The sequence below is a fragment of the Sphaerodactylus townsendi genome, linkage group LG04, assembly GCF_021028975.2.
Source record: "Sphaerodactylus townsendi isolate TG3544 linkage group LG04, MPM_Stown_v2.3, whole genome shotgun sequence".
NCBI lineage: Eukaryota > Metazoa > Chordata > Lepidosauria > Squamata > Sphaerodactylidae > Sphaerodactylus > Sphaerodactylus townsendi.
The window spans coordinates 149,513,682-149,540,993 of NC_059428.1; the positions used below are offsets into that span (position 1 = coordinate 149,513,682).

Genomic DNA, 27,312 nt, shown 5'->3' on the forward strand with positions numbered 1-27,312 from the left:
TGTTCTTGGACTACAATTTGTAGTCCATGAACATCTGGACAGCCGCAGGTTGCAGACCCCTGGCCCAGACCGCGCGTGCCTGCCGAGAACAGCGGCGCGCATGCTCGCCGCTGGCGCTCGTGAAGGGCGGCGGAAGAGGAGGGGCGTATTTTAAATCCCGTCGGCCAATCGGAGCGCGCAGCGTCGCCCGTAACGCCCCGGACTCAAGTTTGAAAGAGTTGCCGGGACGCTGCAGCAGGAGCAACAGCCGCCGCCGCCGCCGCTTACGGACCGCACCGAGCACCGCAGCAGAAGCAGCGACCGGTTGGTCTCCCCGGTTGGTCTCCCCAGCAGCAGCAGCAGCGGCGGAGGATGTGCGCGGCGGTGGCGGCCGGGAAGGGCGCGGCGGCCAAGGACGGGGCGTCGTCGTCGGTGCCGGTGCCGGAGGAGCTGCTGGACCCCCGCAGCGGGCGCCGCTACTCGGTGGGGCGCTTCCTGGGCAAGGGCGGCTTCGCCAAGTGCTACGAGCTGACGGAGGCGGGGGCGGCGGGCGGGGCGGTGCTGGCCGGCAAGGTGGTGCCCAAAGCCCTGCTCATGACGGCGCCGCAGCGGCAGAAGATGGCCATGGAGGTGGCCATCCACCGCACCCTCCAGCACCGCCACGTGGTGGCCTTCCACGGCTTCTTCGAGGACCCCAACTTCGTCTTCGTGGTCCTGGAGCTCTGCCGCCGCCGGGTGAGCCAGGCTGCCCTCTGAGCCCGTGCAGAGTGCCCCCAACTCCCTCCCGTGCTCTCAGTTCCATTATTCCGCTCCTCTGCAGAAGTCCTCCCCCTCCCCACTTCCTCAACCACGTTCTTAAGCAACCCCCCCCCCCCCGCCCGGCTCTGGAAGAGGAGGAGGGGGTCCTTGAAAGCCCAGGCAATTGATCAAAGGGCACAGGAGAAGAAAGTCACTCTTGGGGGGAGTCCAGCGGGGGGGAGGGGTCACCGGGACAGGCGGGTGGCGAAAGCAGCTTGCCGTCGCCAGCCTCCCTAACCGACGGCGGGGCCGGCTCGCCGGGAGACTCGGCTGCAGAGGCAGGGGCGAAGCTGCAGGCCCCCTAGGATGGTGGTTCTTCCCCGCCGGGCTGACACGGGAGGGGTAGGCAGGGTGAGCCCGGCCGGGAGGAGGGATACGGCCCGGGTTGGGGGCGGAGAGGCAGGCGGACAGCAGGGTGGACGGGGCGGACGCCTTGGTGGTTGCAGGAGATGGGGAGGAGGAGGAAGGGAAGAATAGCGAGGAGAGAAAGCCAGGTTCCTTGAAACAGGCCTGTTGCTGGGGCAAGTGGACGCTGGGGGGGGACACCTTGTGGGGGAAGACGGACGAGGAGAGTGGGGGCCAGGGAGACGGACGGGGTGGGGAGGAAGGGCGACCACTCTGCGTGCGGGCATTTCCTGTAGCTAGAGGACACTGAGAATCTCTGTGGATTTCCGAGAATTGGAAACAATGGGTTTCATGGGGGGGGGGGGGAGAAAACCATTAGACCCCCCAAGAAGAGTTTGGATTTATACCCCCACTTTCTCTCCCATAAGGGGCTCACAATCTCCTTTACCTTCCCCCAACCCCACAACAAACACCTTTCTCAGGTAGGTGGGGATGAGAGAGCTCCAAAGAATTTGTGAGTTGCCCAAGGTCACCCAGCTGGCATATGTGCACAATCTAATCTGGTTCACCAGAAAAACCTTCACATCACAAGTGGCAGAGCCGGGAATCAAACCCAGTTCTCCGGATGAGAGTGCACCTGCTCTGCAGCAAACCATTAGTAGCATCCCGCTGGAAAAGTGTCCCAGAGACCCCTCATTGGAGGTTTTGATTGTATGCTGCTGAAAGCCTGCACACACACACACACACACGATTCCAGAAAAAGTTGGAGCCTTCCTTGGGGATACCTGTGGAGTGAAAGGAAGGGATCCTTTCACAGACAGCCCCGGAAGTGGCAGGATATAAAGCAGGGAGCTGGGAAAGCAAGATGGAGGCGTGGCTGCTCTCTTGACCGTCCCTCTTCCTCGCCCGCAGTCCCTTCTGGAGCTGCACAAGCGCCGCAAAATGCTGACGGAGCCAGAGGTCCGCTACTACCTACGGCAGATTGTCTTGGGCTGCCAGTATCTCCACGCCAACAAGGTCATCCACCGGGACCTGAAACTGGGAAACATCTTCCTGAACGATGACATGGAGGTGAAGATAGGTGAGGGGGCTCAGCCTGCCTTTCTTGCAGCCCGACACGTGAAGCGGCCTTGCCGGCTGGGCTACTCCTTTCTTCTTTGCAAGCGTGGCTCCTGTCTCCACGTGGAAGTTCTGTGCAAGGCGATTGCGCAGATGTCCCTGTGGCCTGTTGCACGCCTTCTCCAGATTCCATGACGCAACAAGGGACAGAGTTGTTTTCTAGTCCCTGTCCTGGGTTACTCCTGGCAGTTGCTCTGGAGGATAGCGGGGCATTTGAGGGTCACCTCTGGCTGGTTCTAGCTCAACAGTCTGGCACGCGGACAGTGACCGAGCCCACAGAACATATGACTGGACAGAAAGCAGCCCTGAAGATATTGTGGTCCTTCTCTTTAACATCCCAGAGGCACCTTTAAGGCACCCAGCTAGGGGAAGAGCTGCATTCTAGATCCCCCTGCTCAGGTCCCTGTGTTCATTTGCTCCAGATGTCATGGGGGAGTGGGGGGTGTCACCTGTCCCAAAGTTTGGGGTTGCTTTGACTGAAGCTTTGACTTGAGGTTCTTCTGTCGCCTTGGTGTCTTTCCAGGTGACTTTGGCTTGGCAACGAAGGTGGAATATGAAGGAGAACGGAAGAAGACGCTCTGTGGGACTCCCAATTACATCGCCCCCGAGGTGCTCAGCAAGAAGGGACACAGCTTCGAAGTGGACATTTGGTCCATTGGGTGTATAATGTACGTTGTGGGAGGGGCTGTGGGCTGGCTGAAGAGTCCTCCCCATTCCCCCACCCCCGCCCCCCTGCACCATATATTTATCCCAGGATTGACCGGTTCTGATTCTGAAAGACACTCAAGTTGCTTGTTCACTTCTCAACTAAAAGGGAGAAGTAGAATTGTGACGGCACGAATGGAGTCACAACTCTATTTAATTCTTTACGTTTCTTCTCAAGTATGGGGGGGATTTGAACAGAAGCGACTGGGTCTGTTAGTTGGGGTGAGTTACTGGGGGGGGGGGGCAGTTCCTCTCCTTTGGTGAGCAGCAGGGCCTCCTGGGGAATCTTCTGAGTGTCTCTCCCGGGCAGGTATACTCTCCTGGTTGGAAAGCCCCCGTTTGAGACGTCCTGTCTGAAGGAAACCTACATGAGGATCAAAAAGAACAATTACACCATCCCACTGGTAAGGCACGGCAGGGGCGGGGGAGAGGGCAGCTGGAGGAGGGGCGCCCTCTTCTGACGTGTGTATCCTCGCTCCCCTTCCCAGCACATCAACCCTGTCGCTGCTAACTTGATCCGGAGGATGCTGCGGCCAGATCCGGCCACCCGCCCCACCATTGAGGAGCTGTTAAGCGACGACTTCTTCTCGACGGGTTACACCCCTTCCCGGCTGCCCCCCAGTTGCCTCACAGTTGCGCCCAGGTTCTCTCTGGCCCCCAACGGGCCCGACACCAGCGGAAGGAAGCCATTGACCGTGGTTAACAAAGGTGAGAGTAGGGTTGGGGGTGGGGGGGGCAGGTTGAATACGCCTCCTTTGAAAGCCAACAGCAGTCATTGGCCTGGGCCTCAGGGCTGGGCTTGTGGGGTCTGACAGGAAAAAGGGTGCTTAAGAAGCAGGGTGCGATCTTATTGGCTCCCCTTCTCCCGCAATCCTTTGCCCAAATTTTCCCACTTGTAAAATGGGCTCTTGAAGAACTGAGCAACTAGATTTCTAGCTGCAAGTCACTGGGACGAAGGGAACCTCTGGGAAGTTTGGAGCCAGCCCAGCACCCTGGAGGGAGAGGCGATGGATGCTGTTTTCATTCTCCCGCCCCCTTTTGGCCCCCAGAAGAACATCTTGCCCCAAAGCCACGGGCGAAACAGTCTTCCCTGCCCTGGCCGCTTCTGATTTCGGCTGCTTTCCCCCGTCTCAGCTCCAGAGTGCCCTACAACAGACAAGCCCCCTGAGAGGGAAGCCGAGGGTGCCCAGCGGGAGCCCGATGACTCTGTCGAAAGTCTCCTGATGGAGCTGTTTCAACAGCTAAGAGTGTTAAACTCCTGCAGGCCCTCCGAGAGAGTCCCCGTCAAACAAGGTGAGGGGTGTGTGTGTACGTGGTGGTGGTGATGGGGGGGGGGGGGAGAGAAGTGGATTGTCTTTACTGCTTAATGCTGGTTCTTTCTCTCTTCCAGAGGAGGCCGAAGACCCTGCCTGTATCCCCATTTTCTGGGTCAGCAAATGGGTCGATTATTCGGATAAGTATGGCCTCGGTAGGTGTCTGATGGGCTGGGTCCACCACCACCTCGGTTGGCCGGACTACCTGGGCCCAGGAGGGCGGAGGTGGGCCGTTTCCTTGGCTGGCCGGCTGCTCGGCTTTCACTTGGGCAGCTCTGTGTTTGAAGTGGCCCATTTTAAGCAGTTGCTCTTCTACAAGCCCGTTCCCCCCAGCCCAGGTTCCTCTTGCCTCGGTGTGATCCAGAGGGGCCTCCCCTGGTTCCTCCATAGGTCGGCCCCCAGGTACAGCTGTCTTCTTCTTCCGGTCTCAGCTTGGGGGTCAGCAGCAGGTGTGCTCTTTCCCCTGCAGGCTACCAGCTGTGCGATAACAGCGTGGGGGTCCTCTTTAATGACTCAACTCGCCTCCTCATGTACAACGACGGGGACAGCCTACAGTATATCGACCAGAACAGCTCAGAGTCATACTACAACCTGCAGTCCTGCCCGGACTCCCTCACCAAAAAGGTCAGCGTGGACGGGGATCCCACGGGAGCAGGGAGGTCAGGATCCACCCAGGAACAGGCTTGGCTTCAGCTCTTGGCAGAAACACTCCCGGCCCCGCACCCCCCCCCCCTGAAATCTAGCCTGGTCTCCCCAGGCCTGAGCACAAAATCCTCCCTTGCTGACCGCGCCACTAGCTCACCCAGGGCCTGGTTGCCTCCACAGATCACTCTGCTGAAATATTTTCGTAACTATATGAGCGAGCACCTGCTGAAAGCTGGCGGGAACATCACCCCTCGTGAGGGAGACGAGCTGGCCCGCCTCCCTTACCTGCGCACCTGGTTCCGCACACGCAGCGCCATCATCTTGCACCTCAGTAACGGCACCGTGCAGATCAACTTCTTCGAGGTAAGCAGGCAACACCCCGATTGTAGTGTGGTTAGGGCTCCCTACGGTCACGTCCCTGCACTGCCACAGAAGCTCGCCTGCCTCACAGGGCTGTTGTGAGGACAAGAGAACCCCCTCTGTCCCATTGGAGAGAAAAGCAGGGCCCAAATGAAAGAGATAAAGCAGCCGGGGTTCTGGAGCTATTGTGTGTCAGAGTCCTGGACTTCTTGCACATTCCCCACCCCGTTCCATGGCCCTAAACAAGCTGGGTTTAATGGACTGGCGAGTAAGTGCCTCTTCTCCGCCTCTTGCCGTGTTGTCAAACCCTTTGACCCTCTTCTGCCCGCAGGACCACACCAAGGTCATCTTGTGTCCCTTGATGGCGGCCGTCAGCTACATCAACGAGAGGCGGGAGTTCCGCACCTACAAGCTTAGCCTGATCGAGGAATTCGGCTGCAGCAAGGAGCTGGCCAGCCGGCTGCGCTTTGCTCGCACCATGGTGGAGAAACTGCTAGCCAACAAGGGGGCCTTGCTCAGCGTCCCGGCTTCTTCCTAGACGCCAGCCAGGACTGAGGCCGGACTCCCACCTGCACAGAGGGTTGACAGGTCCACTACCTAAGCCCGAGGCCGCTTTGCAGCTTGGGCAGTCTGCTCCTCTGGGTTACGCAGAACTGAAGCAGTGTGGAAGGGGGGGGTGTGTGTCTTCTTTGTCCTGCTTGGGGGGGTGTCTGTCTTTTTTATGTTGTTCGTTCTGGTAACTTCTTTTTTAAAGTAATATTGAATAAAGGTCATTTTCATACTGTTTGACTTGAAACCAAAGACATCGTTACTGGGGTGTGTGTGTGTGTCAAGGTTAATGGCTAAAGATGTGAGGACCCCAAGGAAAGCCACTCCTTACATTGGATTATCCAACTGGGATTTTTTTTTTTTACGCTGCCCATTACCCCAAACAAAATCTGGCGGCTCAACAGTGAGAAGAATTAGTGGTTAGAGCCAGCTACAGGCTGTATCTGCTCCGAAAAGGATGGGGCCAGAAGGCCCTCCTTGGCTATGGCTATGCTGAATGCCCCAGGGGGTCCTCTTGTAAGTCAAAGGAAACCCCGGCCAACACTGTTCACGAGAGGACTGCTCTGGAGGGCATTCAGACCTAGCGTTGCCCTCGGTAAGTGGTGACTTGGTGGCACTTAACATACAAATGGACAGGAAGCGTTTTGCAAAGATGTGGCCTTCAACAATACACTGACAAATGCAGGGTTCTCTACCTGGGTAACAAAAAAACATACTGGGAGGGAAATACACTATTGAGTAGCAGTGTGCGTGAACAAGATCTGGGAGTACAGGTGGGTTGTGACCACCTACCTTGGCTTCATGTTCTTTCTTTCAGACTTCCCAGAGCCCTCCCCTCTGCGCCTGTGATTGGCTCAGCACTGCCTAATGTGGTCCACGACTGGTCAGAAACCATAGTGCATAGCATCCTGTGATTGGGTACTTGGCATGAAGGGGAGGGGGCAATTGATGCTGGTCCTCCCAGCCAGTTTGAATTCTCCGCCCCTTGTAGTGCCTCCTTCAAGGCGGACCCATCAGAAGACTACAGTCAAAGTTTTAGCAGCGCAATTGGGTAGACCTGGCCTCCTGTTTTCTCTCCAGGCCTATTCCCTTGACCACTTCAATAAAACTAATATTTTACCGTTGAATTTGAAAAGCTGCTGGTTGTGATAATATCTGATATAAAAATAGAAGGAAAGTTCCCTTAGTTCCTTGAGCTGGTTCAGTTATTAATTTACTTTGGACAGGTACAGGGTGGGACAAGTGAATACCCCCCCCCCCCCCCGGAAGGTTATCTATCAATGAGCTGATCTGTGAGAAGATGAGAAGAATTAGGGAAGAATCTTGCCTTTGGGACTGGTGAGGGTTGAAGATGCCCCGGTGACATGTACTGGTGACCCACAATTAGATACTCTCACCATAAATACTATAGAAGGAAACCTTTCAAAATCTGAGATACTTTATCTCAGCCAGAAATGGTCCCATAGCAGCCCTCCCTCCCTCCGACATGGTGAGCATCAATATCACACCGGGCCTCTTCAGTCTGAGTCTGCTTTTTATTATTGCCACAGGCTATATTTGGATCAACAACCTATGAGATTGTATTCGGAAATTTGTTAGGATTTTTTTTCAGCATCGAGTCCTCCTACCACAGCAGCTCACAGGTCTTCTGGAAGTCTGGATGGTTCGGACAATCTGGCAGCCAATCACAACACTCCCCCGGCCAGCGGGGTCATCACATCTTTCCCCCAGAGGATGGGTCAGCCACACAAGGCCCTTCGTATCCGCGTCCGAACTTCTCCACGGCCCAAGGAGACCATCATTTCGGCAACGGCTGGCCCTTGCTAAAACACAGAAGAGAGTCACCACACGTGCAGAGACACGGGAACCTTTTCTGGTTCTCAAGATCCAAGTGGGTGAACTTGGGAGTTTGCTAACTTTCTGGGCAGAAAAGTCAAGGCCAGCAGCAATGAAAAATACCTCCTGGCAGCAGCAGTGGCATTTGCTCCAATGCCATGTGGGGCAGCTCACGACGTAGTGGTTAAGAGCAGGTGCACTCTAATCTGGAGAAACCAGGTTTGATTCCCCGCTCTGCCGCTTGAGCTGTGGAGGCTTATCTGGTGAACTAGATTAACTTGTGCACTCCCACACATGCCAGTTGGGTGACCTTGGGCTAGTCGCAGCTCTACAGAGCTCTCCCAGCCCCACCTACCTCACCTACCTTGTTGTGAGGGGGGAAGGGAAAGGAGTTTGCAAGCCCCTTTGAGTCTCCTACAGGAGAGAAAGGGAGGATATAAATCCAACTCTTCTCCTCCTCCTCCTCCTCGCTATCATCCTCACAAGACTGAAGTGGAGAGGTAGCTGAAATTTTGGCAGAACCACGACTGGCACGTGCGCCAAGCAGGCTTATCGTTACCCTCTTCCAAAGATACTGGAAGACTTTTTTTAAAAAAACGGCAATCACACCAAACATAGCTGAGCCAGGACGACTGTGCAGTTCCATAAACCACCTGATAAATCATTTTGGAAGAGGAAGGTTTGAAGCGGGGACTCACTTGCTGGCCACTGAGGGCCATGCGGAGGAGCTTCATCATGATGCTGAACTGGGTGCCTTTGACCTGCTCTGGCAGCTGGCGCAAGTCTCTGTTCAGCTCTTCCATAGTCAGGGCAGCTGCCGGGCGATCCAACAACCTAAATCCAAATCCAAATCCAAAACCTAGCTATTGTGGGCTTAAAACCGAGGTGCAAAAGCAATTTCAAATACAATAAAAAGATCATTATTTAACTCAACTCTGCATAATACACCGAAGCAAAACATACGCCGCCCAACAGCTTCAGATATTTCCACACTAGAGCTATTTAGAAGCTTAGCCATTTTTGTTTTATCAGAGAGGAGCATAAATCCTGTAAATAACACAGTTCTCAGAATTGGTTCCTGATGTTGTTGTACTTTTGAACAATGGAGCAGGAATATGAGAAAGTGTTACAGTTGTATCCAGGACAGAATTGATGGAAGCACGGCGTTTCATGCCTTGTGGAATACCAGAGAATAGACCTTGCAGAAGATGCTGCTTTGACGGAAGAGTTTACACCTTACGCTCTTGGTCATGACCCAGTCCTGCTATTGTGAATTAATAGAAGTTGTTGCAGATATATAGCAGGGCTAGTTTTCTGAGGGATAATCCCAAAGACTATTGGAGAGCAAGAGCTTTGTGCTTTGCTCAGGAGAAATTGGTACTCTTGATCAAATAATCTAGACTTTAAGCGATGGTAAATCTCCGGAGCGGTGAGCATTTGTAGGGCCTCCCAAGAGAATCCAACAACCTTTGCAAGGAGGGAGAACCAGACACCACTCACCACAGGGCAGCATCCCGCCCAACACGAAAAGGTATCCTTACACCTCGCAAAGGTGTGCACAGGTGGGATAAATGCCAGATAAAATTCACTCTGCTCTGGGAGTCATACTAAGCCAAGGAGCACTGAAAGAAAGCCAACCTCTGAGACAGAGGAGGCTGAGCAGTACCCGGGGATGCACCCGCTTACCCAAGGACCAGCCGGCCTATCTCATCTGCCTCTGGAGAAATGGCTCGCAGCTCTTCGAAAGGCACCGTGGGGCGGATCCATAGGAAAGCATACTTGGGTGACACCAGATCCTGGAGACGGCTGATGTGACCCTGGCAGAGGAAGGAGAGACAGTAGACCGGGAGTCCCCGGCCTTTTTCAGCCTGTGGGCAACTTTGGAACCCTGACTATTGTGGTTGTGGACACAACCACAAAATGGCAGCCACAAGAGGTGGAGTCAGCTGCAAAATGGCAGCCACAAGGGGTAGAGTCAGCTGCAAAATGGCAGCCACAAGAAGTGGAGTCAGCTGCAAAATGTAAAAAAAAATCAGCAATAAAGGTTCTCCATAACTCTAAAAGTATCTCAGACAAGAGCTCTGCTTAACAGGAATGCCTTTTTAAATTACCAGATTGTTTACTTTTCTTGCTTACACACAGATTATTATCAGTCATGCAGTGAAGATCCTTGTGCTGTGGCGGCACCCGCTGCCTGAAGCAATTAAAAAAACCCCCGTGCACAGCCAATGAGAAGCCGTGCAGGCCAAAAGCACCCGCCCACTTTCTAAAAACGCTTGGTGGGCGCCATGAAAGGTGCTGGTCAGTGCCACGGCTCCCCTGGGTGCCACGTTGGGGGCCCCCACAATAGATAGTCAGGAGATAGACTAGGCAGGGTTGTTTCTGGCCAAGCAGAGGGGACCCTGCGTGGCAACTGCGCCAATGCGCAGGCTGTAGGGGTATCTAAAAGGGAAACCCGGACAGCATTTGGCAGAGGTCACCCCCTCTCCCCAATCTGACTTACCCTTCTCAGCAAAAGCACCTGTTCCACATAAGAGGGCTCGAGAACCCCTCTGTCCATCAACTGCTCCCCATAGACCTGCTCCGCAGCTGCCAGCACCTCTGCAATTAGGCTGGGCCGTCGCCTCTCGTCCCCAATCTGCTGGGCCAGGTGGATTCTGGGTAAACACAGAGCACATTCAAGCAACCTTTAAAAATGCAGCAGCAGCAGCAGCAGCTCACAGAGAGGATGAAGGGACTTTTGGCAGGGCCAGTAGCAGACCTGCACGGACCACCCTTCCTTAGCTCCACCGCAGCTGGGGCCTCGGCTGCTCTGGCAGAAGAATTGGGGAGGAAGATGAAGGTGGGGGCTTCCACGAGGAAAGCAGACGGCTGCAGAGAAGCCAGGGCAAAAGGGGCAGCAGAGTGGGACCCCAGGTCACGCAAACAGGAAAGCAGCCCCGGAGGTGAGGCGAAGTGAATGCAGGCTGCTTAGAATCAACGGTGTGCCAGGAGAGGCAGGCAGCCCGACCCCAACCGTCTCTACCTGTTGAACTCGCCCAGTTTCTCTAGATCCAGCAGGGCAGAGTGCTTCTCAATCCGGCCCACATCAAACTCGGCAACCAGCTCCTCCAGGGTCCTTCCCATCCGGTTCTCTGAGAAAGAGAGAAGCGAGCCCAGCGAGATCCCTCGGCAGCCCCCCCCCCCTTTCATGGCTGCAGCACCTTCTATTGGAAGCGGAGCCTCCAAGGACCGGTCCCTGGTGCTTGGGAGCCAGAGAGGTTGTCCAGAGAGAAAAGCCCAGAGCCAGCCAGCTGAGTCAGAAGAGCTCAGCAAGGTGCACGGGCCCTCCCAGCAGCTCCTGGCCGAGGTCTGGTCAGCCTCCCCTACAGAGTGCTCCCACAAAGCATCCAGGCCTACACCCCCATTCTGAGGGCGGCAGGAGGGTCAGGGTAGCTAACAGTTCCCTGCAGATGCTACATTACCTGCAAACCCAGAGCCACAGTTGGTGATGGCGTCCAGCAGAGCCGCTGGCAGGTAGCCGTCCTGAGCAAACTGTTCTAGGAAGACATGGCCCTGCCGCTTGGACAGTTTGCTGCCGTCTGCGTTCAAGAGCAGGGGGAGGTGGCCGAAGCGAGGAGGGTCCCAGCCCAAGGCCCGGTAGAGGAGGAGGTGCTTGGAGGTGGAGACCAGCCATTCGGCTCCGCGGAGCACGTGGCTGATGCCCATGAGGTGGTCATCCACCACGTTGGCCAGGTGGTACGTGGGGAAGCCGTCGCTCTTGAGGATCACCGGGTCGCCTTCCACACTGGCCACCTCGTGCTTGCTCCAGCCGTAAACCAGGTCGCAGAAAGGCTCCGCCCCCTCCTGCAAGCGAAACCGCACCACATGGTTGGCCCCTCGAGACACCTTCTCAGCCACCTGCTTGGGACTCAGGTGACGGCACCTGTTGTCGTAACTGTAGGGAGAGAAAGGAAGGGCAGAAGATGCTTGAGGTCACAGCTAGCCCTGAAGCAGGGTCCCGACGCACACGCCCCCTGCAGCTGGCTCATCTGAGGCCTTTGGCAAGACTCAGGCCCTTTCCGCACAGGCAGAAGAATGCACTTTCAATCCACTTTCACAATAGTTTGCAAGTGGATTTTGCTATCCCGCACAGTAAAATCCAGCTGCAAAGTGCACTGAAAATGAATTGACAGTGCATTATTCTGCCTGTGCGAAAGGGTGTTAGGACCATACGAGAGACATGCCAAGCCACAGTAGAGGCCACACCACAAGTCAGCTCGCAGGCCCTTACCGGGGTGTTTGTTGGCTCTGCAGCGCTGCCTTCTTCAGCAGCTCCAGGCGCTGGGGAGTACAGAAGCAGTGATAAGCGGCCCCCTTGTCGAGAAGCCGCTTGGTGGCTTCCCTGTACAGATCGAGCCTTTCAGATTGCTGGTAGGGTCCGGCAGGACCGCCCCGGCGAGGGCTCTCGTCAGGAGGGATGCCTGCAAGAAAGCAGCCGGGGCTAAATACTTTGAGGCTTCCCCCCTCCCCAGCTGCACCATTTCGTCCCTGCTAGTGGCACTTTGTGATATGCTATGGAAGCCTATAGGGATCACCTGCCCACTCCAGCATGTCCTCGATCCCTGCAGCAGCTCCAGGGACAACCCGGCTCTGGTCAGTGTCCTCCAGTCGCAGGACGAAGCGGCCTCCGTGCTTTTGGGCAAAAATGTAGTTGTACAAAGCTGTCCGCAGGCCCCCCAAGTGCAGGAAACCTGCCCCAAAGAGACAGAGAGGAAGTGACAAGAGGGTGCTAGGAATCTGACACTCTCTCTCAGTACAGCCTGCCCCATAAGGCGTTTGGCAGCCTAAAATGGAGGAGAGAACCACATGTACCACTCCTTGGATGAAGGGCTGGACAAAAACTGGGACAGACAGCCAGATTGTCTGCCAGCTGTGGCATTTGGGAGTGGAACCCCACTCTTTAGGAGCAGTCTGCCTGCATCAGAAACTTTTTTAGGAATACATTGGAGGAAGAGCAAGTGGTGGTTTTTATCCACTAGAAATGCAACTAAAACCCAAGAAGGTGTGGCCACAAGGCAACAGGAAGGAGAGGTTACAGGATGTTACAATAGAGCACAGGTGTCAAACTCACGGCCCTCCAGATGTTATGGACTACAGTTCCCATCATCCCCTGCCAGCATGATGCAATAGAGGTAACAACTGCATCAAACTCCCCTTCCATACTGGTTGTTGTGGGCTTTCTGGGCTGTGTGGTAGCTCTTGGTCCTAACGTTTGGCCTGCATCTCTGGCGGGCATCTCCAGAGGTGCCTCAGAGAGAAATGTGCTAGCTGTGATATACCTCTGAAGATGCCAGCCACAGATGCAGGCAAAGCGTTAGGAACAAGATCTACCAGACCGCAGCCACACAGCCTGGAAAGCCCACAGCAACCAGTTTAGTCCGGCCGTGAAAGCCTTCGGCAAGACATTCCCCTTCCATAAATCTATTGTACAAAAAAATAACCCATGCATTTTCTACCACGCATGTCAAGAAGAAGAAGAAGAAGAGTTTGGATTTATATTTCCCCTTTCTCTCCTGTAGGAGACTCAAAGGGGCTGACAATCTCCTTGCCCTTCCCCCCTCACAACAAACACCCTGTGAGGTGGCAGGTGGGGCTGAGAGAGCTCCGAGAAGCTGTGACTAGCCCAAGGTCACCCAGCTGGCGTGTGTGGGAGTGTACAGGCTAATATGAATTCCCCAGATAAGCCTCCACAGCTCAGGTGGCAGAGCTGGGAATCAAACCTGGTTCCTCCAGATTAGATACACGAGCTCTTAACCTCCTACGCCACTGCTTCAAGCATGAAATCTGGCCTTTCCTCTGAAAGGCAACAATGCACAAGAGGTACAGTAAGCAAACTGTTAACGCTATAACACACGGGGGTTGCATGTCAGACCTGCACTGTCTATTGAGGGGAACCTTGTGGGGTGACTGTTCCAGCAGCACAGTCCAGCCCGCTGCTTGGGAGTCACCTCCACTGCATCCAGTGCGCCTCCTCAGCCAGTCTGGGAGAGCTGCCCACCCCCCTGACCAGCCTACCCCGCAATACACCCTGACTGATCCCAACAATGGCTTACTGGTCCCAAGCCATAGGCATAGATTTTTGATGGGGTGGGTTCGGTGACTGAGGGCCTTCCGGCTGTTCCCTTCCATGCAAAGTTTCAAGCAAGCTGGACATGTCATGGGAGGGGGTCTGAACCCGTGAACCCAGGGCTGACTGCGGCCCCTTCCGCACATGCAGAACAATGCACTTTCAATCCACTATCAATGCACTTTGCAGCCGGATTTTACTGTGCGGAATAGCAAAATCCACTTGCAACCAATTGTGGAAGTGCATTATTTTGCATGTGTGGAAGGGGTCCCCCTGGCATCATCCCGGGATGCGACCTGCTGCTGCTTCTCCCTTCTGACAGGTGACCCCCCCCCCCCCGCGACAGAACCACTTTCAGGGCACTCGCATGCATTGGCGCGCACACCAACACACCCACCCACGCACAACGGTGGGGATCGGGAGGTGCCGCCGGCTCACCTGTGGGGCTGGGCGCGAACCTCACCCGCGGCAGAGAGGCCGAGGCCGCCGCCGGACCCATTTTGGGCGCTGCTGCCGGATGGAGCTTCCCTGGCCAGGCGCAATCTACCCTCCTCTTCCTCCTCCTCTCATAAGTCTCCCTCCAGCCGCGTCGCGAGGGGGCCGAGGGGCGGGGCAGGCTCGGACGCCCCGCCCCTCGCTGTTGCGAATCGGACGACGGCGGCCGGCGAGGGCCAACCGCGGCTCCCGACGCGCTTTTTTTTCCCGGCACCCCCCGCGGGTGGCTTGTACACAATCATCATGGCCGCCGCCGCCGCCGCATCTCCCGGTGCGCCAGCAGGAAGGCCGGTCGGGGCGGGAAGGGCCGGGGCGGTCTGAGGACAGCGGCCCGGATCCGAGCGCCGGAGGGGGCGGGGTCTGGTTCTTGACTGACGGCACCTTCTCTCTCTTTCTCTCTCCGCCCCGCAGACTCGGAGGAGGCCGGCATGGACGCCGAGGCCCAGAAGCCGCCGCTGGGCGCCGGGGAAGATGACGACCCTCCTCAGGAGGACGACCCGCCCCAGGACGACGACCCCCCGCCGGACGCCTCGCGGGCCCCGGTCAGCAACGGCGGAGACCCCGAGCTGGAGAAGGAGCTGGTGGAGCTCCGGGTCATCTGGAACAAGAACAAGTACGACGTCAAGTTCCCGCTGGACAGCACCGGCGCCGACCTCAAGCAGAAGATCCACGCGCTGACCGGTGAGGCCGCCGCTGCCTCATTGCCGCTGGGGGTCTGCAACCTGCGGCTCTCCCGGTGCTCATGGACTACAAACCCCATCAGCCCCTGCCAGCATGGCCAATGGTAGTCCATGAGCATCTGGAGAGCCGCAGGTTGCAGACCCCTGCTTCTAGGAGCAGCAGTGGCGTAGTGGTCAAGAGCAGGTGCACTCTGATCTGGAGGAACCGGGTTTGATTCCCAGCTCTGCCGCCTGAGCTGTGGAGGCTTATCTGGTGAACTAGATTAGCTTGTGCACTCCCACACATGCCAGCTGGGTGACCTTGGGCTAGTCACAGCTTTTCGGAGCTCTCTCAGCCCCACACACCTCACAGGGTGTTTGTTGTGAGGGGGGAAGGGCAAGGAGATTGTCAGCCCCTTTGAATCTCCAACAGGAGAGAAAGGGGGGATATGAATCCAAACGCCGCCGCCTCCTCCTCCTCTTCTTCTTCTTTACACAGTATATTGGGAGGGTGAGGGGGGCCAGCATCTGGACATGGCCCACCCACCCTAGCGGAGGGGAGGGGAGGTGGAGGGGCAGTATGCAAGGGGAGGGAGGGGTGCCATGCAAGTGATAGGGAGGGAGGGGGACTGATATACTGGGACTATGTGAAGGTTCTGGCAGAACCAGTTTAACTTCAATCTAATTGTGGAAGTGTATTGAAAGTGCATTATTTTGCACCAGGCTCTGTAACTTGAGGGTTAAGTAGTCTTTATTGGTAGATGCATAGGGAAGAGGGGAAAAGCTGGTTCTGCCAGAACCTTCACACAACCCCAGTATATCAATCCCCGTTACTCCTCCCCCCTACAGCCAATAATACCATCCCAAGCAACAGAAGACATGAAGAGCAGGAATATAAGATGAACCCAAGGTCAGAAGAATGAGACAAGGCATTAGATGTGAAAGTCTCTTCTCAGGGAAAACGAAAGTTACTTAGTTAACTCTGTGGAGCTCCCCCCCGCCCCCCCCCCGGCTCTTTTGCAGGTTGCGAGACTCCAACCTGACATCCCCCCTCCTCCCCCCCTCGAGAAAGCCTCCCTCTTCCCCTGCTGACCATGTGGCTGTCTCTGGCGCAGGCCTCCCACCCACCATGCAGAAAGTCATGTTCAAGGGTCTTCTGCCGGAGGAGAAAACCTTGCGGGAAATCAAAGTCATCAACGGGGCAAAGATCATGGTGGTGGGCTCCACCATCAACGACGTCTTAGCGGTCAGCATACCGAAGGATGCGGCGCAACAGGAGGTGAAGTTGGAAGAGGCCAAAAAGGAGCCCCTCTGCAGGCAAAAGGTGAGTTGTCTCTCTTTGTTGATGTTATTGGGATCAAAGAGTGCAGCACTGACAGGTTAGGGAGCTTGAAGTTGCCTACTGGGTGGATAAGCGATCCTGTAATCTGCCCTGGAGTAGGTCAGCTATGGAACTTCAGCGCCATTGGATTGCTTGTCTTTTAGAACTGCTTTGTGTTGAGCCAGGCTGTCTGTCTTTCAAGGTCAGTCTCGTTTCCAGGCGTTAGGACAGAGATCTTTCATGTCACTTACTGCCTAATGCTGTTTAACTTGGAGCTAGTGAGACTTCAGGTGTACAAAACAGGTGTTTCTTAAGTAGGAAGGCATGCAGTGGGGGCAGAAGAATACATAAAGTGAACTGATAATGCATCAATATATTGTTGAAGGCTTTCACAGCCAGATTCAACTGATTCTGGTGGGTTTTCTGGGCTGTGTGGCTGTGGTCTGGTAGTTTTTGCTCCTAAGGTTTCACCTGCACTTATGATTGGCATCTTCAGCTGCCACACAGCCCCGAAAACCCACCAGAACCTGATAATGCATCTGTTGCAGTGTGGCTGTAGGCTTTATTATATTATAGGGCGTACATTAAGTTGTACAAATGCCTTCCTGAACAATATATTGTCCAAGGTTTTCATGGCTGGAATCAACTGACTGTTGTGGGTTTTCTGGGCGGTGTGGCCGTGGTCTGGTAGTTTTTGTTCCTAAGGCTTCACCTGCACTTATGGTTGGCATCTTCAGCTGTATGTCACAGCCACACAGCCCAGGAAATCCACAGGCTTCCTGAACAAGTGGTTTTTACAAAGTCTGTGAAAATGTAGGACTGTGGAAACTTTTCTGACCTCCGCAGGCAGGCAGTCCATTCTTGAGGGGAGGGCCACAAGTATACTGTTGCCCATTTGTCAGGTGGCTGCATTCAGACAAAAACATCTGCTGCAGAACAGCACAGGAGGAGGGGTGGCTTTCAGAAATGAGGATCCAAGGCCATGAAGTGCTTTGTACGTGGCAGATTACCTTTTATTATTATTATTATTATTATTATTATTATTATTATTATTATTATTATTATTATTATTATTATTATTATTAATTGTATTTATAAACCGCCCTCAACCAGAGGGCTCAGGGCGGTGAACAAACAAATAGATAGAGCACAGTAAAAACAAGTTATAGATAATCATTAAATATGGCTCTATATATTAAAATCAACCCCCAATTAAAATGCAGCATCTTAATATCAGAATTACCGATGGCGTCCTACTCATGGTCCCCTAAGAGAGGGGGGAGGAAGAGGGAGGGGGGAACGGCAGGGTCCACAGGTGTTAGAAAAATCCCACCTTGAGTGGGATTTAGTAACTGAGAGGCAGCCAATAGAGTGACTTCAAAATGGGAGTAGCAGGTAAATTCTCCGTGCCTCCCAGTGGCATACCTGAGCTGCAGCATTCTGTACCAACTGGAGTTTCTGAGTTGACTTCCAGGGCAGGCCTGTGAAGAGAACTAAATATTTTGACACTTTCTGTCAGATAGCTCTGCTAGTAACTGGCCAAATGTGTAGCTGGATTTCAGTTAAATATTCACGTTTCTGAAACGTGCACAATTATTAATTAAGCTGCTTTGTCAATTATTGAACTTTCTTCTCTCCTGGGTTCTTTTCTGCTGCTGATTACAAGATTAGATCTTCAGTTACAATTCTAAAAACTATGTTGTTAACATATGGGAAAGTTTAGCCAAAACTACCTGAAACATGTGTTAATTCTGCCTGCCAAGACACTAATGGGGGTGTGGGGTGTGTGTGTGTGATATCAGCTTCTGTCTTTTCTGTTCAGCATCCAAATGGCTTGGATTATTTTACAGACGTGTGACTCATAACAAGCTACTTTTATGTTGTGTGTGTAAGTGCCGGCAACTGGGCAGAAGCGAATTCCTTCTAGGCTTCTGTCTTGTTGAATCTCCTCTGATTTCTGCTTTGTCACAGCAACACAGGAAAGTGTTGGATAAAGGCAAACCTGATGACGTGATGCCATCTGTCAAAGGCGTGCAGGTGAGCAAGTAGGCATGGTTGTTCTCAAGGTATTTAAGCACCTGAGGCTCTCCTTGAAACTTGTTTTCCTTCTGAATACACACAGAGTGCTCTTCTGCCGAAACAAACTTTTGTGCTTTACCTCTTCAGGAACGCCTGCCAACCGTTCCTTTGTCGGGTATGTACAACAAGTCAGGCGGGAAAGTGCGGCTCACTTTTAAACTTGAACAAGATCAGCTCTGGATTGGCACTAAAGGTAATGGTTTTTAAGACGTTATTTTATTATGAAGGTTGAGCGCTGTGTGTGGCCTTTGTGAGGGGTAGATAAGTGGTTTGTAGAAAGGTGGTGGATATATTTTGCCACATTAAAATTTCGTTCTCCTTTTGTCTTTTTGTATGGAACTGTTGCTTCTTTGGCGGAGTCAGGGCCATTCTTGTCCATAGGCTAATGAGGAGTGGGTGGATCCTTGCCTCAGGGAGAGTGGTCAGATGCAGCCGCACTGTAGTTTAGCTCTGGAAAGGAACGCGGCAGTCAGGAGAGCTGTGGCAGGTGGCCTTGACCTGTTCGTTCCCAGTGGCAGGTGCTTTGCTTCCTTGCTGGAGAACCTGGATGGTGCAGGGTGGGCAGAACCAGAGAGTTGAAAGCTCTGGGGGGCTCTGGAGCTTTTCTTTGTCCACCTCATTCACCACAGAGTTGCAGCTTCTCTTAACCACCCTGGATTTCTGTTTGTGCGTGCATGCCAGAAAACCACCAGGAAGGGATAGAGAGCAGGCACGTTCCTGGAGGCTCCTCTGGCCCTCGAGGGGGGAGTGGGAAGGCAGGCCTGTCTCCTCAAGAGTATGGCATGCTGTGCTGCTTTTTTGTGCAGAGGGAGGGGGAGCAATAGGACCCCTACCTTAGAATTCAGAGCTGCTCATAAATCCTCATGCAAAGGCCAGAAGTAACAGACTTGGAGTGTCTAGGCCAGTGGTTCTCAACCGTCCTAATGCCACGACCCTTTAATACAGTTCCTCGTGTTGTGGTGACCCCCAACCCTAACATTTATCCATTTTACAGATGGAGAACACTGATGCAGGGTGTCTTAGGTGACCCCTGTGCAAGGGTCGTTCGACCCCCAAAGGGGTCGCGACCCACAGGTTGAGAACCACTGGTCTAGGCAGAATTCAGCTGCTTGTAGTACCCCCGATCCCAGTGAGCAAGTGAAACTTTGACTTCCTTTTGTCCTGTAGATCTCGCAGTGCTTGGCCTGCTGCCTCCACAGGCTTTGCACAGAGATGTGCTTCGATTGGTCAGGTTGCATTCACCCAGACAGGCAGCTGATTTGACTGCTCTGAGCCATCTTCGCCCTCAGCAGATGTGTCATCTTTTTTTGTCATCTTTTAGGGCAGTGAGTCACAACTAGCCGGAAAGAAGCAAGCATAATATATACATATTTCAATGATGCTAAAGCTTCGTTGTTTTTATACCTCTGCATCTCTTTCATTTTGTATGTTTGATTCTTTCTTGCAAAAAGCAAAATCCCAACCTAATGCTGTCTGGCCTGTTAGGCCACGCTCTGAGTTCACACAGCCCAAAGTGAGAGGGAAAGGCCTTCTAAGAAACCGGAAAAGCAAAGAAGTGTTGCACATTTAGCTGCATGCCCAGTTTACTGTTTGTTCGGTGTCTCAGTGGTGAAAGCATGCAGTCTTCTGTAGGTGCTGGAAATGAGTTGGAGCTGGGGGTGTTTATAGTGCACCTTTTCCCTGGTCCTGGAAGGGGAAAAGTGGAGGCAGAGGCCCTTGGGGTGGCAAGCAGTATAAATGACGGGCCTTCTTGTTCCCATCTAGAGAGAACTGAAAAATTGCCCATGGGGTCCATCAAGAATGTGGTGAGTGAACCTATTGAAGGGCACGAAGATTATCACATGATGGTAAGACTATCACATGATCGCTCTGCTCTGGTGGGGGGTACGTGCAAGGGGTGTGGAAATCTTGTGGTGCCGGCAACTTGTTGTGTCTCACTAGCAAGCCTGTGTTCGTTGAAGTCCACTTCTTTCTGGTCCTGCTTCCGAGAGAAGAGCAGCCCAACCTTGGAGGTCATTTTCTGGTGTCCCCTGCCGACAGAGGCGAAGTGGGCAGGCAGGTAGTCAGGGGAAGGGCCTCTTCAGTGGTGGGATTGCACCTCTGGAACGCTGCTCCCCAAGCAAGAACGCAGGTCTCAAGCACAAGCCTTTTGATCCTTTTGGTTCTCCTCCCCAAGACATTTTTGCTTTTTGTAGCCTAACTTTGCTTCAGTGAGTTCCCTTCTGTGGAGGGTGATTTGCCTGAGCAGCTGTTCAGACTGATGCTCTAGTGCAGTGATGGCGAACCTTTTCGAGACCGAGTGCCCAGACTGCAACCCAAAACCCACTTATTTATCACAAAGTGCCAACACGGCAATTTAATCTCAATACTGAGCAACCAATCTTACTCCCAGGTAAAGGATCGCGCTTTAGTTCTTCACATGAAAATCAGCGGGGTTTAACAGCGCTTAACAGAGTTACCTACACTGCTTCCCCAAAACGAGGTCTTAGGTTTAATGCTAATAATCGAGCCCAGCGGCCCTGGCCAACCAAGATGTGTAGGAGGGGAGGGCCACTTTCCCTCCCACATGACGAATGATATTTGCACGTGCCCACAGAGAGGGCTCTGAGTGCCACCTTTGGCACCCGTGCCATGGGTTCACCACCACTGCTCTAGTGGTTGGTTTGCTCCTTCTGTGTGAATTAGTTTCATTCATTCATTCATTCATTCATTCATTCATTTATTCATTCATTTATTTATTAGCTGCCTCCCTTATGAAGCTTAAGGAGTCTTACAAACATAGATAAAACATAAAATAAAATACATTAAAAACAGAATTTAAATCACGCAGGACTGCTGGTAAATGTAGCCAAACACAGTCCTGAATAACACTGTCTTCAAATGCCTCCTAAAGATCAAAAATGAGGGGGGCCTTAATCAGCTTCCAGGCACTTTCCAAGGGTAGCCTCAAGCAGAGTGCATTGCAGTAGCCCAGTCTTGATGTAACTAAGGCATGATCACTGCGGCTAGATCCAAATAAACCTGGAATGAATGCACCAGTTAAAGCTGGGCAAATCACCATGAGCCACCACAGCTACTGGATTTCCCAAGGTGACTGCTGTGTTAAGTAGCAGTCCCAGGCTGTGAGCCAGTCTTTTTAGAGGAAGCATGATCAAGACAGGAGAGATCTCGAGTCCCTGGCCTGCCTTTCTACTGACCCAGGGAGCCTCTGTCTGTCAGGATTCAGCTTCGGCTAGTTCACCCTCATCTAGTTAATAGTTTTATTGTTTCTCTCATGTCCTAAATCACATTCGACAGTTAATTTGGAAAAAACAGGGTAGAAATATTTTTAGTCGATAAAGTATTGTGGCACCATTTGGATGATGAGGCTTCTACACCTTTTTAACAGCCCGCTTCTGTAATCTTTCTTGATTTTGCTGCTACTAGCAAAGAGGGTGGAATGTGTGCTTAAAACTGCAGTAGCTGCCGGTATTTGCACTTGCGATGCCAGGGCTGTGTTGCTGTCTAGAACCAGGGAACGTGTGCCAGCCTCTTCCAATCTGGCCAGTCCCACCTTTCCTCTTGATCTTCCTCCTCCTGTTGGGACTTACCTCGAGTCCAAGAGCAGCTAGCTTCCATCTTCTCCTGCCTCTCCTGCTCTCGTGGCAGGAAACGATGACCGAGCTTTCAACTGTTTGGTTCACTTATGCTTTGTGCAGAATTAACCCCTGTCTAATCTTCACCGGGGCTAGGAACAGATTTCAGCCCCCGGCTAACGAAGGGAGCAGTGATGAACATCTGGAGATGCCTGGTCCTGATCTTGCCTGTGCCAGGAACTCCATCCCTGGGTCCTATCCACAATGTGCAGAGAGGAATATCCACATAGTCAAGGGCAGAACTGTGTTGCCATCCCGCTTCCTCACAACTTAGTTCTTTTCTCCAGGGGTGCCAGATGTGGCCGTGGGGGGGGGCTGCCCAGCTTGAGGGCTGAGGAGCTGCTTCACTCTTTTCCATTGTGCTCCCCAAACGTGCCATCCCACCCATACCTCCCAAGGTGCTCTTCCTTTCACTGTAGAAATGATGCGAGTGTCCATAATTTCCCCCCAAGATGCTTTTAAAAGCAATTTTAGTGGGGATTCATTCTATCACACACATCTGCTTCCCCTTGAGATCAAACCCCCTTTGGAGACTTTGCCAAAGTATGCATTATGTAATTCCACTGTATGAGGAAAGTAGTAAGGATTTATTCTTTGATGGGAGGGCTGTTGCAGATGTAGAAGAAGAAGAGTTTGGATTTATATCCCCCCCCCCCTTTATCTCCTGTAAGGAGACTCAAAGGGGCTGACAACATCCTTTCCCTTAGCCCCTCAGCTGGCGTGTGTGGGAGTGCACAGGCTAATCTGAATTCCCCAGATAAGCCTCCAAAACTCAAGTGGCAGAGCGGGGAATCAAACCTGGTTCCTCCAGATGAGAATGCACCTGCTCTTAACAGCTGCTCCCACTGCTGCTCAGTGTACCTCAGTTCGCAGTGTACCTCAGTTCGCACTTGCATGGGATGAGTTGTCATTGTCTCCCGTCTGTTCTCTGAAGGACGTCTGTTCTCCCGTCTGACGCTGTCGTTCTCTTCCTGCTTCCTCCAGGCCTTTCAGCTGGGTCCTACCGAAGCCTCTTACTACTGGGTCTATTGGGTCCCCACTCAATATGTTGATGCAATCAAGGACACGGTGCTGGGGAAGTGGCAGTATTTTTGAAGGCACGCTCACCTCTGGCACTGGAGACTGACACGGACCGAAGGACACTGCTCTGGAAGGACTGGACCTGCTCGGTCCTGGGACTTCTTAAATCAACACGCTCTCAAAGAGGCTCAGGAGAGACGCCAGAGGTGGGGATCTCTTGCCATTAGTTTATTTTTAACTTAAAACAGCGCAGCGGCAGCGGCATCCCTTTTTTCTCCAGGCGGCTTCCACGCTCCTTAAAAAAATGAAAACGCAAATATGATGGAAATCAATAAACCTTACTTCACAAACCAGTGTGCGTAATACACTTTGCTGAGCACAGCCCCCTTCCGGTGGGTAGTTCCTGCGAGGGGGAAGTGGAGACACCACTAAAGATTTTCTACCCGTCTTGGAGAAGAGGCCGACCTTTCATACTCTTCCATTTACGAACACCGGGGTTTCTTGCAGCCGCGTGCTTGTGACTGGCAGTTTGAGGAACGGGTTTTTGGCTCTCTCGCCGTTTTCTTTTTCTCCCCCACCCCCCCCACCCCACTATTACAAGGGATCTTTTCAAGTGGTATGCAAACATCGGCATTCATAAGCCATATCTTCCGGGCCCTTGAGTTTCCTTGAGGCTTTTTCTGTAGCAACCTTCTCTGTTAACCCAAAGATGCTCAACTCCTTCTTTCTGAGACATCACAACAGCTCTTCCGCGGGGAAGTTTTGAGCGTCTCAAGTTTCAAGGAGGATACTGATGTGGTAGCCTTCCGGCCAAGGGGGCTCTTGCTTGCTTGCTGTGATCTCTTTTCTCTCTCCCCTCCCACAATGCTCCGAGTGTTCATCTTTAAGGGTGGGGGGGAAGCTGTGCCTTATGGAGAACTTCTCTGCCATCTGTGTTGTGGTCTGCGCCCCGTTTGCAGTTGAGCCGATAGTTGGTTTTGGGAGCTCTGGTTTCAGTGCCCAGCGATCTCTGCATACAGCCTTCAGCTGGCACCTGAGGGGCTTTGGCAGCGGGCACACTCGGGCTCCCACCCTTCCCTTTCCCCTTCCCTTCTTGTTCTGATCTGGGAGGGGGGAGGGGGAGGTGCAAATCCGTGCCAGTGCTAGCTTGGCTTCTGTTGGAGAACTTGGCTTTGAGTGGCGTAGTCTTCATACCACTTCGTGCGGGGTCACTGGTACGGTCAATTACTTAACAGCCTTCCAGAGAACGTGAAAGTACAGTTAGCATTGGGGCTGGATGTTGGGTGCTGTTTTTGTCACAAAACTCGTGACCGCAGCTGCAGCAGCGTCAGGCCTTCATCCCTTCAAAAGGATGTGGCCCTTGCTTTGTTTTGAGCAGAGGTAGGAAGGCGAACTTTTCTCTGGGGAGCTCTGCGGTCACTCTCTTCAGCTGAGCAAATGAGTACTCCCGATATTCCCTTGGTCCTCAGCCTGTTCATGCCGAAGCAATGTTGTCCAGCGTGGACCACAGGTCCAACAGAGGTGTCTTGGGATAGGAAGGATGCCCAGAGACCCATTGAGCCCATTGACTGAGCCCAAAGGAATGGCTGAAAACGCTGGCACTCCTGATGGGAAGGCCAGGCAGGGCTGGCTAATCCAGGGAAGAGGCCCTGGGAGAAGAACAGTGCGGAAGGACTTCCTGTTCCTTGCTGGGCTGAGCCTGACTGTCTTTCCGTGTCGGTCACCTGTGCCCATTAAAGAGCAGCAAATCGTTGCAGCAGCATTTACTTTCTGCCCAGCCCAGTTTGGTTTGAGTGTTTGAATTGGAGAAATAAACCTCTTAACCAGAGATTGCCAATAACACGGATGGGATGCCCGGTGGCCACAAATGAGACCATTTTTCTCCTCGGGCTGTTCTTCCACCCGGGCTCTATTTCAGGGAGAATTTTGTGTGTTTCTTGCCTCAGCCGCCTCAGTTGGCTTCTCGGCACTGCACTCTATTCAAGTGCCGCTGCTCTCAGGTTTCTTGATTCCCCAGCAGCCGTCTTGGTTAACAGACCACCAGCCGCAGCCTCTGTATCTCCCCTGTCCCGGTCAGTTCAGGGCGGGGCAGCTCTGGATTTCAGGGGCTGCTTGAGGCGAGGTCTCTTTCCATCAGGGCTGTTCTCGTTCCAGCGGTCGCTGGGGGTGCAGGGGAGCTTCTGGAACTGATTTCGGTGTTGATACAAGCCTGCTTTGAGGAACAAGGAAATCTTCCTCTCTTGATTGATTTACAGAGGCTCTCTGCAGCTCCGCTCTGCTTTCTGGAGAGGAAAGAACCTCCCTCTGTCATATTCTGGAGAAGAGTGGGGGAGCAGGCCTGATTTTAAAAACAACGTGTCCCTGAATCTGCTCTCCCTGTGAGAACAGAAAGCCAAAAGGCACGCAGGGCCTGTTGAACTGAAATGGGCACTTTGCTGACCCCTCCCAGTGATGAAGGGAGTCCCAGAGGTCTGTGCTCCAGTGTCTGAATCCTCCATTGCTACCAGAGCGGACTTCCCTAGGCCTGTTGTTTCCTCTCCGGGAAGCAGGGCTGAGGCGCCTGGGTTGGCCATGCACGTGAGCAGTGCGTGAGTGCCAACAGAGGCCATTTTGCCTCCCCTCCTGTCAGGGTGCAGCTGAGGAAGCGCAGCCGCTTCGTGCTTCCTGACGAGCGTGCGCAGCAAGGTCCTGAAGGCAGCGCCTCGATTAAGAGGGAGAGGGATGCAGGCAGTTCCAAACAGGTGCTTGTAGCTGCCACAGTCTGGGGGTTCTTTGGCAGGCAGGTGCAGTAGTGATGGGACTCACCTGGGCTTCCTTTTGGCTGAGGTGCAGAGGGCTGCCTGTGTTGGTGCTTGGGGACCCTCAGGGACTGGGATTTCTAGGCGCCCATACCTCATTTTCTACTTTAGAGCCATCAGCACTTGTTGAGTTCCCGGTCTTTCCCCAGGCACAGCAATATTTCGCCGATTGTGCAGCTCCAGCCCCTAATTTCTCAAGAGGCCGGGGATTTTCCAAGGCTGCCAAATAGACCTCCAAGCTTGCGCAGGGGGCGCTTTCTCTTGCCTAGCAAAAACGTTCACACAGCTGGAGGCTTGTAGTGTTCAGGGCTCGAGGTGCGGAAAGGACGCGTCTTCGTGCCTGGCCAAAAGCAACGTTTACAGTTTGTCTCTGGGCTAACTTGGAAAGGGAGGTGGATTAGAAAAGATTCCTTCTTGGCAGCCAAGAACAGAGTTGAACAGTTTTTTACCCTAACAGGAAACACACCTTTGGAGGGGGGCGGAAGCATCTCAGTGCCTAGAAAGAGAATGCTGGAATGAAGGGCAGCGCCCGGGAGCTGGGACCACACGGTCCGCTCACATCACGCTCCTGCTGGTGAGCAGCCCTTTCGTCTAGGGCTCATTTCGCAATACCTCTCCTCCTCAAAGGTGTCATCTCTCACTTGTGGTTTCCTGATTCTCAGGCTTGGAGCTGGGGAGAGCCCTAGCACCTCCCCCCCTCTATGCACACCTGGTGGGGGATGCAATATCAACTGGAAGGGCTGCCCCCCCCCCCCCCGCTTATTCCCCTCTCCCTGTGGGAGGGCCAGGCTGTCTGGTTTCTCAAGAGAGAACCCTCTCCTCACCAGCTGGCGCAGAAGCCTGTTGCCCGGTGGGGGTGGGGGTGCTGGCTGCTCCTGGAAGCAGCCACTGGAGGGGGGCGGGGGCTGGCTGATGGCTGACCCCCAGTAAGACTCAGGTTGCTGGGATGTTGGCATTCCGCTTTGGGAAACCCTTTCCCTTCCAGCTAGCCCCCCAGTGTTTGTTTCCCAAGGGTGCCATGTTGGAACTGTACCTGTTGCTGATGGGCTGGGCAACATGCCAGCACTCTCGGGCTATCTTGAGTGGCGGGGGGGGGGCGTCGGGGGGGGGTGTCTCTGCAATATGTCCTGTATTAATTCTACTTCCTCTGTAGGCTAACAGACGGTGAAAGCTCTATCGGTGGGGGCCTGGCGTAGGGGGTGGGAGACAGGGGAGGGAATGATCTAATCTTGAGCCTGCACCGCTAGGGTGGTTTTAAGTGTGACCGTGTCCGGTTATTATCCTCCTTGTTCTGTCCTGTAAGATAAATCAGTCTTGTCGATTAAAGTTTGATAATGAAGTGCTTTATCTGTGGAGTGCTGGTCTCTTTCTGCTTCGTGGGTGTGGTGGGTGGACTTCACAGCTTGTTTTGAGAATTCAAGAGTTGGGGGGGACGGAAGGGGGAGTCACACGAGGGGCACCCCCATCTCAGATGCTGACATATCCCCCCTTAGCTTAGTGCTTGGGTCCTAGAATCAAAACCACGGTGCTTGGAGATGCTTTGGGCT

General features: G+C 53.5%; 3 protein-coding genes across 5 annotated transcripts; 2 read left to right on the forward strand and 1 right to left on the reverse strand.

The window, feature by feature from the left end:
• Positions 1-126: 126 nt before the first annotated feature.
• PLK1 (polo like kinase 1) lies at positions 127-6,060 on the forward strand. The gene is made up of 10 exons (XM_048492628.1): positions 127-714; positions 2,035-2,203; positions 2,765-2,909; positions 3,257-3,350; positions 3,435-3,654; positions 4,081-4,239; positions 4,337-4,414; positions 4,729-4,883; positions 5,085-5,267; positions 5,596-6,060. Exons 1-10 carry the CDS (start codon positions 352-354, stop codon positions 5,800-5,802), a joined length of 1,773 nt encoding a protein of 590 aa, XP_048348585.1. The 5' UTR covers positions 127-351; the 3' UTR covers positions 5,803-6,060.
• Positions 253-27,112, forward strand: UBFD1 (ubiquitin family domain containing 1). 2 transcript variants are annotated; one of them, XM_048492632.1, is made up of 8 exons: positions 253-264; positions 14,509-14,524; positions 14,665-14,934; positions 16,028-16,236; positions 18,205-18,270; positions 18,400-18,505; positions 20,077-20,159; positions 22,932-27,112. In XM_048492632.1, exons 3-8 carry the CDS (start codon positions 14,682-14,684, stop codon positions 23,040-23,042), a joined length of 828 nt encoding a protein of 275 aa, XP_048348589.1. In that variant the 5' UTR covers positions 253-264; positions 14,509-14,524; positions 14,665-14,681; the 3' UTR covers positions 23,043-27,112. The 2 variants fall into 2 exon arrangements, with proteins under 2 accessions (XP_048348589.1, XP_048348588.1); XM_048492631.1 differs by lacking the exon at positions 253-264 and having other exon boundaries at positions 14,435-14,524.
• EARS2 (glutamyl-tRNA synthetase 2, mitochondrial) lies at positions 7,330-14,389 on the reverse strand. 2 transcript variants are annotated; one of them, XM_048492629.1, is made up of 9 exons: positions 14,197-14,389; positions 12,227-12,382; positions 11,923-12,112; positions 11,114-11,586; positions 10,675-10,783; positions 10,153-10,306; positions 9,336-9,466; positions 8,348-8,483; positions 7,330-7,636 (listed from the first exon to the last, which is right to left on the reverse strand). In XM_048492629.1, the coding sequence occupies exons 1-9, from the start codon at positions 14,255-14,257 to the stop codon at positions 7,553-7,555; spliced, it is 1,494 nt and encodes a 497-aa protein (XP_048348586.1). In that variant the 5' UTR covers positions 14,258-14,389; the 3' UTR covers positions 7,330-7,552. The 2 variants fall into 2 exon arrangements, with proteins under 2 accessions (XP_048348586.1, XP_048348587.1); XM_048492630.1 differs by having other exon boundaries at positions 12,227-12,323; positions 14,197-14,377.
• Positions 27,113-27,312: the final 200 nt, after the last annotated feature.

Excerpts from the sequence above, each read along its gene's own strand:
- PLK1 (XM_048492628.1), top strand. The coding sequence starts at position 352 with ATGTGCGCGGCGGTGGCGGCCGGGAAGGGCGCGGCGGCCAAGGACGGG. Across the intron at positions 3,351-3,434 it reads ACAATTACACCATCCCACTG|CACATCAACCCTGTCGCTGC; the intron begins GTAAGGCACGGC and ends TCCCCTTCCCAG. Across the intron at positions 3,655-4,080 it reads ATTGACCGTGGTTAACAAAG|CTCCAGAGTGCCCTACAACA; the intron begins GTGAGAGTAGGG and ends CCCCCGTCTCAG.
- UBFD1 (XM_048492631.1), top strand. The coding sequence starts at position 14,497 with ATGGCCGCCGCCGCCGCCGCATCTCCCG. Across the intron at positions 16,237-18,204 it reads AGCCCCTCTGCAGGCAAAAG|CAACACAGGAAAGTGTTGGA; the intron begins GTGAGTTGTCTC and ends GCTTTGTCACAG. Across the intron at positions 20,160-22,931 it reads ACGAAGATTATCACATGATG|GCCTTTCAGCTGGGTCCTAC; the intron begins GTAAGACTATCA and ends TGCTTCCTCCAG.
- EARS2 (XM_048492629.1), bottom strand. The coding sequence starts at position 14,257 with ATGGGTCCGGCGGCGGCCTCGGCCTCTCTGCCGCGGGTGAGGTTCGCG. Across the intron at positions 10,784-11,113 it reads CTGTGGCTCTGGGTTTGCAG|AGAACCGGATGGGAAGGACC; the intron begins GTAATGTAGCAT and ends TCTCTTTCTCAG. Across the intron at positions 9,467-10,152 it reads AGGTGCTTTTGCTGAGAAGG|GGTCACATCAGCCGTCTCCA; the intron begins GTAAGTCAGATT and ends TTCCTCTGCCAG.